Source organism: Nyctibius grandis, chromosome 6, assembly GCF_013368605.1.
Source record: "Nyctibius grandis isolate bNycGra1 chromosome 6, bNycGra1.pri, whole genome shotgun sequence".
Lineage (NCBI taxonomy): Eukaryota > Metazoa > Chordata > Aves > Nyctibiiformes > Nyctibiidae > Nyctibius > Nyctibius grandis.
In genome coordinates, this window is record NC_090663.1 from 9,768,644 (window position 1) to 9,787,887 (window position 19,244).

The window sequence follows — 19,244 nt, forward strand, 5'->3', positions numbered from 1 at the left end:
GTTTCAGGTAAAGGCTGGTTGGCGCTGGTACTCCCAGGCACAGCGGTCCCTCGCATCTGGGGCTGCGTCAGGCATCTCCTGATGGCAGCATCGCTCAGCAACCGGACATGAGAACAGCCCCCTTTACAGCTGCCTGGTGCCCACGGGTGCCACCCCACACAGCCACCCACTGCTGCTGCTCAGCAGTGGCCGATGCAGCAGGCAGGAGGCCTGGAGGCCCCGCTGCTGGACGCATCGCTTCGGATGCAGAAGAATTTTCTCTTTTGCAGACAAGCTCCGTCAGAGCCCTAACAGGCTGGTGGTTGTTTGCAGAGAAGAACCGAACAGAAGACAAATCAACTTCATACCTTTGAGTGAAACATGAGGGAAAAATCATACTTCACACTTCAGAGTCTTCATGCTCAGTGAAAACAAGAAACGAAATGAGTTCACGGAAGACTAATTGCCCAGTTTGTTTTACGCATGAGCCCCAGCATTCCTAGCACATGCAGTTACAGCTTGTTTTCAAAGAGACCACTTATTTCATTAAAACATCATCTTCACACTTCCACCTTTGCTACAACACGTCTCCTCTTTGTCCTTCTGGCCTAGTATTTTTCCATTTTTTGGTTTAAGACCAGAGAAAAGGGAGACAAACGAAAAAAATCAGAGTCTTTGCAATATCTATAATTTACTAACAGCTATTAAAAGCTGGGATTTAGGATTCATCCTTTCCCCTCCACAAAGTAAAAGAATACTGCAGGACTTCAGACACCTTGGTGCAAGACCCATGGCAGCTCAGGCAGCCAGGAAGGACCTGTGTGGCAGGATGCTCTTGCAGGTACAAGGACTCCAAACGAGGGTTTGAAAAGAGCCTGTGCCTGGGAACTCGAAGGCCAAGATCAGGAAGCAATATAGATGAAAGCTCCTTGAATTCTCTAATTTTGCCTTTAATATTTCACTATCTGGAAGATATCCGAGGAGGCTACGTAAGACATCTAGTTTATACACAGCAGAAACTGAAAGCAGGGTGATGGGGTGGGATAAAAGGGGAAAGAGGAGAAGGGAAAATAGCTAAAGAACCCTCAGAAGTAGTCAAAAGGATGCCCACAGAGGAGATTCCTTCCAGAAAGGCAACACAAATAAAGCATAATTCAGTTATCAGAAAACAGAGTTCACAGTAAGCATCTGACTCTGCAGCATAAATCTTCGTTATAAAGAAAGATGTTTGAGTAATCACAATCCCTCTGATGAAGCAGAAAGCAGAAGCCTCCGTGCCTGCCTGTACGGGAACTGTACGAGTGCTGCAGTCTTGGCGCTCACTGGAGAGATGCTATCGGGGGTTGCCACGGAAACCAGAGGATGCAGACCCACCAGCTTTGACTTCGCATAAACTGACAGCGAGTTCAGCTGGGGACGCGACACTGAGAAAACACACACACACACACACACACGCACGCGTCATCTTCCTCACCCATCATTGCCCTCCAGCCTCCTCCTCACTGAGCTGCTGTATGGCCACTTTGAAGTATTTTTGGATTTTCTGGACAGGAGTATTTTCTGGAAGCAGAGATTTTTTTTAACTGAAGTTCCTTTCGTTGCAGAGGGAGCCCTGATATCCCACCTCCCTTTACAAACCTGGAGAGAGCAGGAAGCACTATATGATTTGTACAGATCTAAAAAGGATCACTTCAAAGTTTACTGTAATTTTCCTGAAAACCAGCTTGATTCAGAGGGAACCGGTCACACAGGAGAGTCCAACACCAGGTGAATTGCTGTCCCCTTTGGCAATGTGGCTCTTACCTCATTATCCCGTACTGCTGCTGTTGTGGCATTCCCAACAGGAAAACTGCTGTGGAACACGTTGTTATGGTTTGGAGAAAAGAGATCCTGTTACATCCTGAAGTGATGTAAATTTCATTTAAAAAGTCCTGTAGGATAAATTTCTACCGTTCATTTATTTATACACACCTTAAGGCAGCATTATTTGCCCATAACTATTATGTATGTTAATTCAAATGCAATCTTAAACTTGTGTGCAGACTTTCCATAAATTTTCCCTGTTGTTGCACCACTGAAACTGAGATCCTAATGTCACAGAGCTGTAATGTGGTTTTTCCTCAGTGAAAGGGCACCCCAAAGTCATGCATTAGGTCCTCTGGAAAAAAAATTAATTCTCATAAAACCTACAACAGTTACGTCTCATACAAGCAGAACCAATCAGCACTGGACATTGATGTGTCGTAAGAATAACTGTGCAGGTGGATCCAAGGACCACTATTTTCATTGCAGATTTGTTTTCCACCTAGAAAAGATTATTCAGATTTGACAGGGGCAGATCAAATATGCCTGATGTGTGAAGTGGCCACTGACACTAGATATTTTGGGAAGGGAGATTTGCAGCCAGTGGCAAGAGATAACACAAGGCAACATTAAGTGACAGGCTCATACTCCAGCTTCGATTTACCAGCCCTTCTCTGTACGGGCGACTTCCATTTTCAAATTTAAACTCCTTTTTTTCATGTTGTTTGCAAAGTGAGAAAGACTTAAGGCCAGTTTGTTTGACGGGATGGCAGCTGTCACTCCAAGTAAACAGACCCCGAAATGAAAGAGCAATCCAGCACATGGAAGTAGAAAGTCCTGACACTTTAATTATCTGAAGAGATTACAAGATGAAAGTCTTCCTTGAGGCAAATGTATATTAGTATTGATATAGTCATTGTGCTTTTCAGTAAGAGAAATAGGAGTCTGTATTTACATAAGAAACTATAGTGTCTGAGATCTTTAAATATCATATTTATGGAAATGATTCTGAATTACAGCATTTACAAAATAAAAACAAGCTTGAATAAATACTCAGTCCATTAAATAAGATTTTTTTTTCCACAGAAGCAACTTTTTGTGCATATTTATTTCACAATTGAAGTTTGTTGTATTTTTTTATCCTATAAAAGAAGCATTAAATTTGTTGGTTTTTTTTTCTAAAAATAAAACTGCAATAATCATTGCAATGTGAAGCCTGAGATTTAAGCCTGAATAAGTATCATTGCTTGCACCACATCACCCACCTCCCACCAGTTGCCCAGCCCCAAGCCTTTCCAGACTCTGGTGAATGCCAACACTCCAACTCAAGGATTCCATAGGAAGGACTTCAGGGAAATAATAATAAAAATATAAATAAGGTGAGGATAACACATCATAGCTGACATTGTCTACAAACAGCATCATAAGGTTTGTGAATTACGCATAAACTAAGTGAAGCTGTTTCATCCGATTCAAAACGACAGTAGTGCCAAACTGTTGTACCCTTAACGTGACTCATTAACACTGAATAATAAACCACTTAACAAAGGGAATGTCCCCCCAAAAATAAACTTAAAAAAAAAAATCAACACTGGCCAGTTTTGCTTTATCATTTTGAATGACAACCTTTCTTGAGCATGATACCGCAAACAACTTCCTCAGCCTTTTTGTATTTATCACTTTGAAACACAGTGTGTAACACCACGAGTCAGGAAAGGGGATACAGCAAAGAGCTCTTGATCTCGTTTCCTCTGTAACCACAGCACACGCTGTCTGGCTTTTCATGTGGCAAACTCAAAGCATGTCCGCACGCCTTTGAAACCTCAGTGCTCAGGGAGCTCTTACTGCAAGTAGTTTGTGCAAGATCATAGCATGAATCTGTGTGAGCCTTATTTCTTTCCTCTCCAAGTGGAGATAAAATTAATCCCTGGTGTTTCAAATAAATACAAACATCTTCTGAGTTGTTAGCATGAGTAAAGTAACAGTATGCAATATTTTACACAGTTACTCTGCCAAATGTGGACAAGTACCCTTCTCTGGTTGACCATTCAGTAGGACCTTTTGAATATACCATTACGCATTTGCCTTTTAAAAACCATTTTAAAAACTCAGTATGGGAGAAATAATTTGTCACATCTACTGTATTTCGCTGCTAAACTCTTTCAAAAAATATGTATTTTAATATTAATTCCTTAATTTGGTAACCATTTCCTCTGAAGTTTGTTAAGTTTTAAATGCTGATATAGACCAAAGCTCTGTGTTATACTTTTATTAACAAGATTTAGCATAAATGATGCAGATTATAAATACTTCCAAAACTCCAAAATATGGAACTGGAAGTTGTAAAACTTAATTTTTAGAGGACAACTTGGAGTTATTGCTCTGCTCGGTAAATGAAAGGCAACAGAAATACACTGCTTCAGGACCCTCAGTGCTTCCTATGTGATTCACAGAAAATTTTGCCTTTGTAAATATCAAATATGGAATTGAAATAGTTTTGCTTTAATTAATCCTAGCACAGGTAGCAAAAAATCTAGTAATGGGAAAGTTAAACCGCAGCAGGAGGGAGAGCGCTGACATCCGCAGCCATGCTGGTATCTAGTGAGTACAGAAGTGTCCGAGCTGTGGGACTGACTTGCTGGGATGGATTAGTTAACTGGCTACTCTGTCCCCAGGCATGTAAGGTAAGCAGCAGCGCTTGTTCAATTCTCTGAGCCCTATTTCCTTCCACACAGTGCATTTGTTCTGCATATGGCATCGTAACATTAATGTTATAAATTTATGGAAGACTGTACTGTAGCCTTAGAGCTACAGACGCTTCGTACTTCCCTTTAGCAGCTTAGTAAAATGCAATAAAAACTGTCTGTACAAAATTTATAATAATGGATGTCAAAGCTTACACACCCTCACGGGGTCCCTCTTTCAAGTTCATTCTTGGCTTAGGTCAAATATTTCAGTCCGTGTAAGACTCCAGAAGACACACCAGTAGTTTAATATGTCAGATACCAGCTTTGTCACTATAGAAAGGCGTGACATGGAACATGTAACAGTGAGTGCAAACACGGACAGGCTTCATCTGACCATAACGAGGTAATGGAGCAGAGTGAGAGGAACAGCGGGAGCAGAAGATCTGAAAAACAAGAGGGAGATTTCACTTTGGTTCCTTTGAAGAACTGGATGGGACAAAATTGGTTTCAAGAGAGGGGAGGGAACATTGTATGTGCTGGGCTCCTGTGTATCGGAAACACCACCCTCCTCAGCATAGCACCTACAAGCCCTCTGCAGGCAGTTCATAGCCCGCTGACCACTGAACCTGACTGTGCGTAGCCTCTCTGAGGCAGGTGCCCAAGCACTGACGTTAGCAAAGGCAGGCCTGTCTAGCTCTGCAGCTCACAGGGGAAGGCAGCTCCACCAGAGACGAAAAGAAGCATCTCCCTCCCCTGGCTTTGAAGGAAGACTAGGGGAATATTTGTGAATAACACTGAACTTCCTAATCCTGCAAGTCCACTACAAAGTTAAAAAAACAGCTTCTCTACCCTCTTCCTTTTCAACTTATACAGCAGCAAGTGAAACGGGACTGCAGATTTCTGGCTTTCCAAGGCACATGACTGCTTTTTTCTCCCTCGCTCCCTCATCCTCCCCCACAAACTCGCAAAGCAGCAGCCCTACACACCGCAGCCCTCCTGCAGAGGTTTAGAAAGAAAGCAAAGGGACACACTGTCCCTGCAGCCGAGCCGTGTGCCACCCCTCGCAGTGCAGGCTGCTGCGGCTCGTTAAAGTTTAGAGCAGTAGTCTAGAGTGACTCTGGATTTGGGGTGTTTGTTCCAGGATCTCAACAGGGAGCTCTGCTTCTTATAGCAGACACACGCTTATTGCCGTATAAAAGTCAAAACCCTCCCCCCCCGCTTTCTAAATGTAAGCTGAGCAGTTGATAGCCAAGACATACAAAAACACTTATGATTTGAAAACCCTGGGCAAGCGCGTGCAAGCCGAGTTTCTGTGGTACGCGTACGTTTGCTGTTCTTTGGCAGGTGGCTTCTCAGACGTTTGACTGAGTCATTACCTTGCCACAGCTCCGGCAGTGGTGTTTCCTGCGAATGACTGTGAACGGAGCCTTGCACGCAGTGCAGAAGCTGCAGGCTTCATCTGGAACCCAGTCAGGAGGATCTGTCAGAAACAGAGCAACAAAAGGGAACATAAATCAAAAGGGAATAAAAACAAACGTGCAATTACCAGATCCTCAAGGGAGTAGGGAGAATAAAATATAACAGCAGCTGCTTTCATCTGAGTTTCTCAAGGTGCTTTGACAACAGGCAGGTAGGTGAGATCAGGATGCCCGAGAGGGCTCAACTCCCCCCGCTCTGCCAGCACCCACCTTTGGGCAGAGCACAGCAGGCACTGGAAGAGCACACGGCAGCTCGGGACTCAAAATGAAATATATCCTATTCAAGTGGAAGTGGCAGGGAAAAGGAGATAAGCAAAATAAAGTAAGAAGACAAGAGCCTATTAAAGCCGAGCTGGAGCACAGGTGTTTTTGTCAATGCAACCAGCCATCAAAACAAGCTTAGAGCTGAAATCGTTCCCAGCCCCTTCAGCCCTCCCTGCAGAAAGGCTGACTGCATTTCTGCAGTGAGGGAAGCCACTCTACAGATAATAAACTCGGAGCCTGATTACTGTCTGCTAAGCTATTAGGACTCTTACTGGAAGTCACCAGTAACTACAACAAAACCACACAATCAAGCGTACGAGACTTTGCAGGAAAAGAATTCCACCATTATCCCTAACAGCATGTTTCAGTTGTTTATTTCTCCTGTGAGCTCTCGATCTTCCCATAAAAGCCAAGCAGGGAAATGATTTGGTTTTGGCAAAGCAGAAGGTATTAGGCTCACTTCTGTTGAGCTGCTTCTGCTAGCGACAGGCTGGCATGACCCTCAGAGTCTAAAATTACGAGTGTAGAAATGATGTAGCTGATTGCTTAATTAAATTGTTAAAAATCTAATGAAGGGCAAAGCAAGTTCTATCCAAAAGGAATCCATGAAACGCAGCAAACATGAACTGCTGGATGTATTTACCCAAGTTCCCTCTATGCAGCTTCTCTCCGAGCATTATTTACAGTATGCAACCCATGCAAGTGCTGATTTATAAACCTGACAAGCAAGATCCCTGCCTCAAGGAGCATATTATCAAACAACAAAATATACGGTGCAGTTAATGCAGAGGTCAAGAGGGCTACAGCTACAGGCAGAAAGAAGATAATTAAATGAAAAATCCACTGTAGTCTTCAAACATAAATATGATCAGTTTTCATGTGTTTGTCACATTGCAGCATTTGTGAAGTTAAAAGTAAAAAGGATATAGCATTCAATGCAGAAAATGTTCAAAAAGCAGATTAATAAAAACAAAGAGAACTTCAAATCTTGATTCAGCTTTTATGGGCTCCTCTAAACTATTTTGGAAGTTAAATGAGTTTAAGGAACCAGTCTTTTCATTTAATGAACCAACTGGTCTGATAAAGGTCACAACTATAGAAACAGCAACCAAACCAAGGTCTGTATGCAGAGAAATGACCGATGTGGTGAAAAAGAGATGGCGGCACACAGCAGCCTTCACCTCAGCCCTGGGAACAGTTCACCAGAAAATGTTCTGTGGGGACACAAGGCTACAAAATCCTAAAAAACTAGGCTTTCCTATGGCAGCAGGGAGATGCAGGACTGCCAGCGTAAGTTGAAGCATTAATAGCAACGAAACCAAGGGATTTTCCTTTCCAATTCTTTCCTTCTCTGCACCCTCTCTAGCTACTACATGTAACTTGCCCAGTGAAAGCTACTCCTGACGTGATGTCGACTTTGAAAACTCCGTTTCACTTTCACAGGTATCTCTGATCTGAAACCATGGCAAGCCTGCTGACCTTGGAGCATCTCCTTGTTCTCCATCCAGGAGGTCCCTTGGGTTATCACATATATTCCAAACAAAATAACCGAGCCAATAATGATATTCCTGTTTATACCTTGCCATTAGACTACATAGCCTTTATTATGTTTTCAGGGATTTAACCGTCCCCTTGACTCTCACTGATTTTAAAGACAGCAAAATTTAGGAAGTTATTCAAGCTCTGTGCCACCAGGTCTCCCTCCCAAATGAGCACGGAGCTGGTAGAAGCAGGTTTGGCGAGATTCCTACTTCGCTACCAATGCTTTATAAACTGCATTATAACGTGGGCTACCATGTTCAGCTAGATACTACTTTTAATATTCACAGAAAAGACACAAAACGCAGGCCCTTTTTGTACAAACTGCAGCATGCCAACATGAACTACAACTTCTACAGCAGCTAGTACCTTCCCTTAGATCGTGATTAGTCCAGACACATTATAAGCTAATGCAACCCCATCACAAAGACTCTGGAGCTCATCAGCAGAAACCAGCTTTCTTATCAGTGTTACCATTTGCGTTTTGTTTTGGTTTGTTGTTTTTTTTTAATTGACCTTGTATGGATTTAATTGTCTCCAGTGCTAAATAAAAAGAAAAATTGCAAAAAAACCCCACGAAAAACAGCAAATTTATTATGATAAATAACCACCTTATAAACTCATAAGAGTCATAAAATCCATAGTTCATGGTTACAGAATTACTTGACTGCCAGATGAATTCATCTGCAAACTTTGTTTTTATAACTGCATAAAAAAATAAATCACATCTTAGTGGTAGTCAATGTTAGAAACAGTATAACCCTCTCTACAGAATGTCCTCCCACATTCGAGGGACTCTCATTACCTCCATGTTGGTGTCACATCAGCTGATCCGCTAACTTAACGCATGAGTAGAGTGAGCTAAAGGGCACATTTTCCTCCAGACAGTGACTCAACAACAGTAATGCCCTTCGAGAGGGCTACGCGGCCAGCCCCATGCCCCCTTGCCTCTGGGTTTGTAGTGCCCTCCTCACATCCCAACTGCTCGCACCGAGCTCAGCTGCACTGCAGCACACCCCCAAATACTAACACTCAGTTATGTAATGGCTTTTAACATTCAAAATGCTGTTCAAACATTAATTGCTTTCATCCTCATCACCCAGCTACAGTCAATAAGTCTGTGTGGGGAGAAATCAGGAGAGAAATGTCTTGCTCAAAATCATACAGTGGTGCAGTCCTGAAATAACACTAGAAATAAGAAACTTTGGGCCATTAGCCCTATGCCTTTGCTTCCAGTTGTGACCGACAAAGTCCTTACACTAAGCAAACACAGAGGCTTCATTCTGAGAGTACGCACTTGGTGAGAAATTACACGCAATCCTGGATCGGAGCCGAAGGGCTCACACTGTCAGGAAGGATGAAGCCCTAAGTGACTCTGTCTCTCTGAGCCTGTGCAAGCCCCAGTGGCAATGGGATCAACATCCCCAGGTCCCCTTCCCAAGCCTCATCTCACTCAACCTTGGGAGCAGCCTTTCTGACTTACATACAAGTACCTGAAAGGAGGTTGTAGCGCAAAGGGTATTGGTCTCTTCTCCCAGGTAACAAGCGACAGAACGAGAGGAAAGGGCCTCAAGTTGCGCCAGGGGAGGTTTAGATTGGATATCAGGAAAAATTTCTTCACTGTACGGGTTGTCAAGCATTGGAACAGGCTGCCCAGGGAAATGGTGGAGTCACCAGCCCTGGAGGGATTTAAAAGACGTGTAGATGTGGTGCTTCGGGATGTGGTTTAGTGGTGGACTTGACAGTGCTGGGTTAACAGTTGGACTTGATGATCTTAAAGGTCCTTTCCAACCAAAACGATTCTATGATTCTATATATTACTGATTGAGTCATCAGGCTTTTTATAGAACAGGTTTTTGAAATATCCTCTGAAGAGCAGTCGCATGAGGGGATAAAGCTTCGGTATGAGGAGCAGAGTGAGTTATACAAATGAAATCCCTAGCACTAGCCTGGTGCTGGAAGCAGGGAAGCAGCACGGCACCCCAGGCTTCTTATGGTCTAGTCCTTCTCCAGGCTATGCTGCTCCACTAGCTCTGCAGGCAGCAGCAAACGGAAACATCCAGTCTCCAAAGCACTATCTGCCTGTGCTTCAGGGGTTTGTACAAGGAATGGAGGGAGAGCCTTGTTCGTGGGCTAATTGGCCCACTGCTTCATCATGCAACGAGAGTTAAGAGAAGTCTGTTGGGAAACGGATGAAGACCATGGCACAAACAAAGAGGAGGAGGAAGGAAGGGAAGGCATTAACGAGATTGATAGGCTACAGAAATAAATTTTGGAAGAAAACATTAAAAGCATGTACAGAAAAAAAGGCAGAGAAAGGAAGAGAAACAAGTATTTAAATGAATAAGAAACAAGTTTAGAGAAAGGAAAAGGTACAAGATAAAATTAAATAGCGTGAAGACTGAAAAAGACATTTAAAAAGGAGAAACAGTATTCCTAACTCTTAACTATTAAAAAAATCTTGCATTACTATCTCCCATAAATAATGAAATTTTAGTCTTTTTATTCGTTTTATGCTGTAGCTTTTAGAATTCACCTTTACATGTCTCTGCAACTTTGTTAGCTAAAAAAAAGTTTTCTGTTGTATAAAAGTTTAAAATCTCAGATAAATCCAAGATGCTGGAGCTTTAAGAAAACCACAATCATGATAGAAATCGACGCTGTAAACACTGTCAAAAAGCACATGCAAATTCATTTTGCTTAAGTAGGTGCAACAGACCTACTGCAGTTCCACCTAATCTTACAAAACCAAGGAGAACATCTCTGTGTCCCAGAACACAAGGAGAGAGCCTGGACCCAGATCCATAAACAGTACTGATTCAAACAATACTAGACCAGAAAGTTCATTCAGTGGTGCTGAGACACAAGACTGAGTCCGGGGGTCGGGGAGGGAAATAATCCCACAAGCTGTTGGAGTTTGCAGAAGGCCTAATTTAGCAAATCTGTACTCTGATAGAAAACAAATCAGAAAACATGCACACCACGACTCCCTCTTGAACAGCAGCTACGGAACCCTAAGCTTGCGGTGGTGTTCGCATCATGGCCAGACAATTCAGAGAAAAGACCCTTTCTGAATCTTTTGTTTTTATCAAATATTCCTAATGCAGAACTCAAACTGAAAGTTCTTCCTGCATCGATACGTATTAGATTTTAGAGCACATCATGCATAACCCTGACTATACTTTTACCACACTAACCTTAAGAGGGCTGTTCCTACAGCAGTCTGTGGAACCTACACCGCTGCAGCCATCAAAGTGCATTACCCTCACAGCTGCAAAAAAAGGTCAGATGGGCTTGCTGCAGCTCTTCTGAGGAAAGCAGGAATTGTAAATTCTCTCACAGTTTTAAGTCTGGGAAAGTAAAGAACTAACGGTGACATGACTTTATCCCTCACTTCTACTGGCACATGTCAGATGAACCTTTTTTGTCCCTTATCACACATAATTTTCCACATGTCATTCTAGGCCATCTCTGACTTTTATATAAGATTCCTAGTAGGCAGTTGCACCAAAGTAATCTTTACCCTTGCTCAGTAGATTCAGTGTTGATTACAGCTGGCTCGAAATTTTTCAATAAAAATAAATTTTCTGATTCAACAATATTATTTGATGAAAATTTTGTGTGTGTGTAGGGGGGGCAGGTATAGAGAAAACAGAGGTACAGACTTACTACCTTCAAGAACAGCTCTTGTCAAACAGCTTTCCCAGGATGGAGTTTCTGTGCACTTCTAGAAAGCTTTTACCAAAGCATGGAGCTTTGCAGACTTGGGCTCAAGCCTCTGCTCTGCCTGATTTCACACAACCTTGAACGATGACATCCTGTATCCATCCTGTACAGGTACGTGATCAGCAACTCATTCTTTGGGCAAAATAATTATTTACATAAAATGGAACAACTCTGATAGAAACCACTGACTTCCACTGGGATACAGTTCAAATATTCCCTTTAAATCAGATGGACCAGAGACTTGGATCTTCCATACAACCGTTACTAGGAGTCTTTCTCTTAAGCGCTACCAAGAATTACAAACTAGAAGCAAGCTGATAATGTAGATCTACATACTACATGCCAGAAGAACACTGTTTTTTAGGACAAAAAAATTTCAAACCTAATCAAAATCCAGTTATGTCATAGAGGAGCTGAATAAGTCTGTGCTTTACAGTACTTACAGGATGTTTTCTCCTCCTGCAATGAAGTCTCAACAAGTTCCACACTGTGCTGCCAGAGGGGGATAGTCTTTGGAAAGGTAAAAGGCTCTGAGCAAGTTCTTAAAATGTTAAGTCAGATCAAGTTATTGCAATACAACCTAAAAACTGTATAAAATCCTGTAATTTTACATGCATGATTAAATATGCTCAGTTGATTATAAAACATTGCCTCAATATGGAAAACTTGACATTAGATTCTTCTCTCGCACAGTGTAAGCAGAGCTGCTGAATAAGGAAAAAGTAAGAAGTTATGTGGACAGAATATGTTTGGTGACTGAACTGTGCAACAATTTAACTTCTTTAATTTAGAAAGTGTTGCTGGTCATCATTATAAATAATAGAGTAGCCATAGGCATGTAGAGGACAAAAGAAAAATGGAAGCATTCAGCTAGAGTTGACAGCTAATTCTAGACTCAGGGTGATTAGATTCGGCACATACAGTAGCACGGGTGGGTTTTCTTGACCTTGTGACTTCCTATTGCAACAAGAACAAGAGCTCGAGCCTTGGGACCATAAATTACTGAATTGTGCTCGTGCTGCTGGTTGGAAAGCAGCGAGGACTTGTGACTAGACAAAAGCCGGTGGGCTGGAATATTACGAGATGGAAAGGGATCAAGGAGAAATAGCGTGCTGTTGTGCAGCAAACAGATGCTAACACCATTTGGCAGAAACAGTTATTTGTACTGGCAGCCACAGCAAATCCATTATGACTGGAGTTATAACGAGGTGGCAGCAAGCAAGGCAGTTCTGTACGGATGCTAGAGTAATAACAAGGAAAAGTGAATGTATGGTTGCAGAGAGAGCTGAGATGCTACAGAAAATATTTTCATGGAGCACCAAGAGCTTCATAATGCTTTCTGTTTTCCTTTGAGAAAAATCTTCTGATTTCTAGATGTCTTGGGCTTACTCCTAGACAAGAAGTGTAACTCACTTTCCTAGTCAGCCTGTAACTTCATGACATTGACAATTAAAAATATTCACCTTCCCTCAGTCCCAACAGATGAATCTTCCTGAGTAATAAATTACCCCAAAATACATGTATGGTCAAAACTCAGATTTGTCAAAGTTCACTATTAAAATCATCAAGCTCACAAGGATAAATATAATGCTTCCAAATATGGTGAGCAGGGGCTTATGCTTGATCACATTTACACATTGATAAAGAAATGAATACATAAAAATCCTTATCAAGAGAAAAAAGTTACTCTGTGTGTGTATACAGATATATGGGAAACTGTTGGCTCATACAAAGCAAGTTTTGTGTTCAGGCTGGAAACAAGATCCCAGATGCATAAATGGCAGAAAGACACCAAACTTCTATTTCCCATGTTTGTTATTTTAAAGTTATAATACATATTAAGAATGACTCAGCTCTGTCCCAGCAGGGATACATTTATACTAGGTTAACTACGAGTAATTTTCTTACATTTTCAAATGCGGAGGTTTGCTTTAATTCATGTTTGACCCATGCTGCCCACTCTCAGTCCCATGCAAACTTCTTGGTCAGCTTATTATCATCCAGCAGTGGTTTGTCCCAAACTGGAGCTTAGGAACTTCCCAATAACCTTCTCGCCGTGCTGGCTGGTAGCTCACCAGGGCACAGGGAGAAAGGCAGCACCACAAAAGGTCCCAGGACAGTGGCCCTTTCTGCTGTTACTGCAATTCAAAGCAAGCACCACTGGTAGCAAAGAGCCCAACCTGGTTTTTTTATGAGCAGCTGCCACTACAAATTGCTTTGAGTTCATACACAGAACTTTGTCCCCACTGGCCATCCTCTCCATCATACAACCAGGGCATGACATTTTACTATATTCAAAACTAATTTATGGAATATTGTATAAATTCGTCTTATATTCTAGGAAAATATAAATGTATACATTCCTTCCCTATAAAACACAGTGCTTTTTTGTACTCTATGAAGTACAAATACATATGCTTCCTCGAAAAAAGTCCTAGAGCATTAGGACAGCAAAGATGAACATATACCACAGGCTCATCTGTACTTTTGTAAAATGCTTTTGTTTTGCAATGCCAATTAATGTGCAATTTATTGTATTTCAACCTTCAGAAGGTGACAGGATTTAACTCCTATACCCTTGCCAATGTCAGTTGGCTCATAATAAATACTCATATTTGTTTTATGACCCAGACCAGCTGGTGGGTTTTATATACAGAAAGAATGAGCAATCTGACAAAAACAAGTAATTCATCTTCATAATCTGAGTAGAGGCTGGAACCTTCAGTAGAATCTTAAAACTCTTCATTTATTTGTTCAGGTTGCTGGGCTTGCTCACTTTTTTTTTTATTACCATTGATTAGATGCAATCTTAAACATTCAGTACTTTCAGTAAGAGGGATTTGTTTGATAACTGGAAAAAGCTTTCCTGGCAGGTAGCTTGCTGGACTTTCTCAATTTGATACATGCTCATGTTCTGCCATGATGGCAGAAGGGAGGAGCTACTGATGTGCTCGTTTGCTTTAAATTGTTTTCACTTTCAGTTGAAATCATTAAGAGTGACCTGAAGTGTAGAAATTATGTACAAAAAAAGGACACAATTAATTTTGGTGCAATGCTGTCAACAGATTGGTGCAACACTCTCAGACTTTGTGATTAATCCATTTACAGTGATAACTGCGGTGTACTCATGTTCGTGGCCTGTGGCCCAGGTTTGGCTTGGACAAGAAACCCATCAGGCTTGCTGCAAGAAATAAGGCACAATTTTCACGCAGGAAAGGTTGTCCTAACCACCAGACATCTTCCGCCTGCACCCAAATATCACCTAAAGTCAGGGGCTGTTGCTTCCACGGTGGCCAGCAAAAATGTGGTAAGTGGGGAAAGGCACATGGCTGCTGAGGTTAAAATACTGCTGTAAGTTTATGCCTCATGCTGGATGCCTTAGGGATAGCAAAGGCATGCATGCCATTAGCTATCACCGCATACCTCAGTAGAAAAAACTCTGTACAGCCAATGATGTGTGACCTGAAGGGACAGGGGCCTGGAATGTGTTGGAGGAAAGGGGACAGAATGGGTGTTTCTGAAGTTCCCACGAATTCAAAAAATTGATCCACTTCAGATGCCCCTTTTTGTAGACCTTGTATGGTTTGTTCTGGTTTGGAAGGTGGAGCTCATCTCCGTGCTCCCCAGCACCCTCTGTCTCTCTGTGATACAGAAAATTCCTGCCCATCAGCAGGTCTGAAAGCTAAGGAACAGCAGACTACACTAGTTAGTTTACATAGCCAGAGGAGCTGTACTGATTTGTACAAGTAGGTATTTACAGCATAACCACTTACACCAAGCCAAGTAAGACTCCCAGAGAAAGTCTGCAAGGAGATCGATTCAGACATGCCCAAGCCTTCCCAGTGAGCAAGCATGGGTACCAAAAGCAGAGTACCTGCAGGAGCATCGGCTAACTGGCTCTGTTTAGAGGATGTGTTAGCATGGGAAAACCTTGTACCAAGGCAGCCAAGCTCATTTTGGCATCCAAGTCTACTTAATCAAAAGGGACTTGGTTATCCCACAAGGCTCCACTTTCCGTCACACAGGCATACGTGAAAACACCTGCTATTTCGGAACAAAGGTGCAGGCAGGGGGCTGTTTTTGCTGTAGTTATCTGCACATGCTATTAATACTACAGGTTGGGTTTTACTATTCCCTTAGGGCAGGGACGTAACTGATTCACACTGCCTGGGTGCTGCAGGGGCCCTTGAAACAGCAAAGATCTCCCCTTACTGCACTCCTACACAGCCATAACACCACCTAAGCACCCAGACTGTTGTCCTCTGTTTCCATAAATAACATCCCAAGCCACAGCTTGCACTTCTCCAAACACAAAACCTTCCCCATGCCAATATAAGATGCCATGAAAAGCTGAAGAACCTTAAAAGCTGAATAACATGCCAGGGAAGTGAAATGACTTTGCCATGACAAAATGTATATCCACCCTGAGAAGGTTATTCAGCATCCTGCAGTTCAGAATAACTTGCTTTCAAATTCTGTAAGTCAAATTCACTGACAGCATCAGGCATCGATTCAAAACAAAAGAATATGAATTGAAATGGTAGAGAATGAATAATCTCTTGCATTCTTTTCCAGTACAGCCTGTACATGGTAAGGATTTTGCTTAAAGATTTGTTTTTTACTGCACCTTCTGTGACACTCTGAATTATGGCACAATAGAAAAATCAATTAAAATGTCTACTGAACAGTTCTTTATCTGCCACCAAATCATCTTCCTCCAGAAGAGATAATACTTCTACAGTGCATTATATGTGAATTAGCCCTGCTGTTCTAAATAAATAGATTAGATTTGAGATCCTTTAGCCTGCAGCTTCAGAAGAAGGGTGAGCAAGCAAACCATGGGTTTTATATAAGCACAAAATAGCTTATAAACATGTAGCATTACACTAAAACCTAATCTTTAAGACTTCCCTCCCACCCCCCGTGATTTCTGATCATTTCATGTCATTTACAAATGACACAAACCAACACTTCTTTTCTGCTGGTCACCCCCCTCTGCATATAAGCAGACATACAGTGCTTATCACTCAGTTCTCCGTCATCCTGCTTTCAAAACCTCTCACTGGAAGAACAGTAGTGTATGTGTACAAATAGACCAAATAGATCAAAGTTTTAAAGCACAGAGAAATCACTGCACACTTGAATTTCTGTGAAACTTAGATACATTTTCACAGTTGACCGTTGTCTTGTAGTTCTCACTTGACCACAGAGACACCACTGCTTCAATAATTGGGCTTCTGGTGTGCTGAAACTACCACTTAACTTAGCCCTGAAGATCAAAGCTGATTGCCTTCTTGTTTGCTCCATTTCATACATCTACTTTCTCTTTTCTTATCCTTTGACTGCAAGTGCTCTGATATATTTTAATCCATTTTTTATACAATGTTTACCATACTAGGGCTATAGTCCATAACTGACTCCTAAGCACTCCCGCAGCAGCTCAGGTCAAAAAAAGAGAAACAAAAACTTACAAGCTCTCAGAATGCTTGAATCCTGACCCAAACTGAGACTTATATATGCACCTCTCTTCACTCTTACCATGTATTCAGTGAGATTCAAGTAACCTCAGCAGACTTACCTAAAACTTACTTTTTCTTTGAAGTAATATGGTGAAAAAATATGAAAAATAATAACCAAAATATTTCAATCATGTCCCTCAAAGATAAAAGTGAAGAAAATATGAAAGGTACTTCTACCAGGAAAAAAAAATTAGCACCTCCACATATAGCAAATGGTATAAAAGATGTCTTCAGATTTGGCTGAGAAGACCTTACTTACGGCTTTGCATCTTACACAGCCCTCTGAAACTTGTCACATGTAATGTCATATGCTATATTAAAGCCTTTACTGTACAGAACCTTTCTCTACCAATACAAAGGAATTCATTCTGGATATGACAATTTGTAGACCAGAGTTTCATGAGACTGTTAGAAAAAAACCTGAAAGAAATATTCTCAGTTTATCAACTGATTGTCTAAATCATACTATACATTTTATAGTCACTTTCTAGAGCCAAACTTTAAGAGAGTTTTCATTTGAATGATTTTTTTTTTTTTTAATACATCAGTGTTGTCTCATTTTAATTCTCAGAAAAAAAACAGTACCTTCAAAGTCCCCATCTCTGGCTTTGGCTGCAAGTTCTGACGATGATATACTTTCTTGACATAAAGCACAGTCTTCCAATGCTGCATTCCTTAAACCCTGATTAACTGTAAAACAAACCAAAAAGTACTTGAATTCATATTTTTCCATTTTTCACTTAAAATATTCATGTTAGGACTTTCAGGATTAGATTACAATAGCATCTATATGTACCTTCTTATACTTCTTGCTTTTTCTTTACCCTAACACAAACAGTGATTTAAAAGTCTCCTCTATTCTTCTTTGGAATGACAAGAGAAATGAAAGATGCTGTTACTACAGGACATACAGTCCTCTTGCTTCTAGCAGTTTAGCTGCTTCCTGTATTTTATTTCCCAGTTCTTAACTTGGATCCTTTACAAAGTAGATTATGAGAACAGCCAGAGATTCCCTAGGTGAATCAAACACATCAAATCACATACATCAAAGCAAAACTTTATCCCAAAAGTCCCTGAATTTTATTCGCTAATTTTGTTTATGCTTACTTTTGTCAACACCTTTTTTTTAATATAATTGTTCATCCATTAGGAAATTATTCCAACCAAGTACTGTTGACTACCATAGCTATCCTAGTGATAATTCTTTACAGCTCCATTTTCTTTATTATTTTTATTTGAATGTTCAGGAGCTCTTTGATCCTCTTCACAGCAATTCTATCTAACCCCTTATTTCTGTTGCCAATGAAAAACCAGTCTCTTTTCATGTCATGACATCCTGCCCCCATAAAAACATTGTAGAAGTGTTAAGCACAAGTAATAGAGGACTGTAATGAATGCTGTGCATTATCCCACTGCAGAGATAGGTTGGATTGGAGGTATTTCTGCTAAATTCAATCAACTTTTAACTTAGTGTTTTATATAAAATCCTCAATGCTTTTAAATGAAACTGGGAGAAGTGGAAAGAAAGTTTTCTATCATGAGAAAGGGACGAGAGAAAAAAAAAAAGAGAGCTCTGATCACCTTCAGATGCTGATAGTTCTAATCACAACAAAGGACAATGGTAATTGCAGTCTTGCTAGGATGACGTGGTTATTTTTAGGTAAGTTAGCAGACTTGTCTCTTTGAAAAAGAAATAATCAAACTGGTGACAGAGGAAAAAATTTCTTGCATTGGCTCATGATCTAGTTCTGGTTCCATTATCTTAATTATTTAGAATATTATCTAATTATCTAGGAGTGTATATTTTTCCATTTTGAGGCCAAATTCAGCGTTCTGCAATTTCTACAAGACTGGCCATATTTCAGCATTTTCCTGAGTATTCTCATCTTATAGTCTGCTCTTTTTACACAGCTATTTAAACTTCGCAATCAAAGATAACATGTCTTGGTAAACTCAAATGTGTCCAGTGTGAAATAATACCATGAAAAAAAAAATCTATGAAGTCCAAACCCTGCATACATTATGTTATGACCATATGGGCTACAAACTCTCTTCTCTTATACGCAGGAGTATGGAAGTGAGCAGACGCACTCTGAAAGCTTTAACTCTTTCAACATTTGACATACTCCTTGTACCTATACTTCCAGTGACTTCATCCTGTTTACAGTCTGTTTCTGTGACTTTTTTTTAAAAAAAACTTAAGCCATATCACTGTACAAAGCCCTGCCAAAAAGTAAACAAAATGTGAA

At 41.0% G+C, this 19,244-nt stretch overlaps 1 protein-coding gene across 1 annotated transcript in view; it reads right to left on the reverse strand.

Moving 5' to 3' along the window:
- Positions 1-4,083: 4,083 nt before the first annotated feature.
- ZFYVE28 (zinc finger FYVE-type containing 28) overlaps positions 4,084-19,244 on the reverse strand; it is a 169,182-nt gene continuing 154,021 nt past the window's right edge. The window contains exons 12-14 of the mRNA XM_068403646.1: positions 17,581-17,685; positions 5,846-5,949; positions 4,084-4,912 (exon numbers count right to left, since the gene is read on the reverse strand). Coding sequence (XP_068259747.1) covers positions 4,781-4,912; positions 5,846-5,949; positions 17,581-17,685 — 341 coding nt within the window. The 3' untranslated portion in view covers positions 4,084-4,780. The remainder of the gene's footprint in view (positions 4,913-5,845; positions 5,950-17,580; positions 17,686-19,244) is intronic.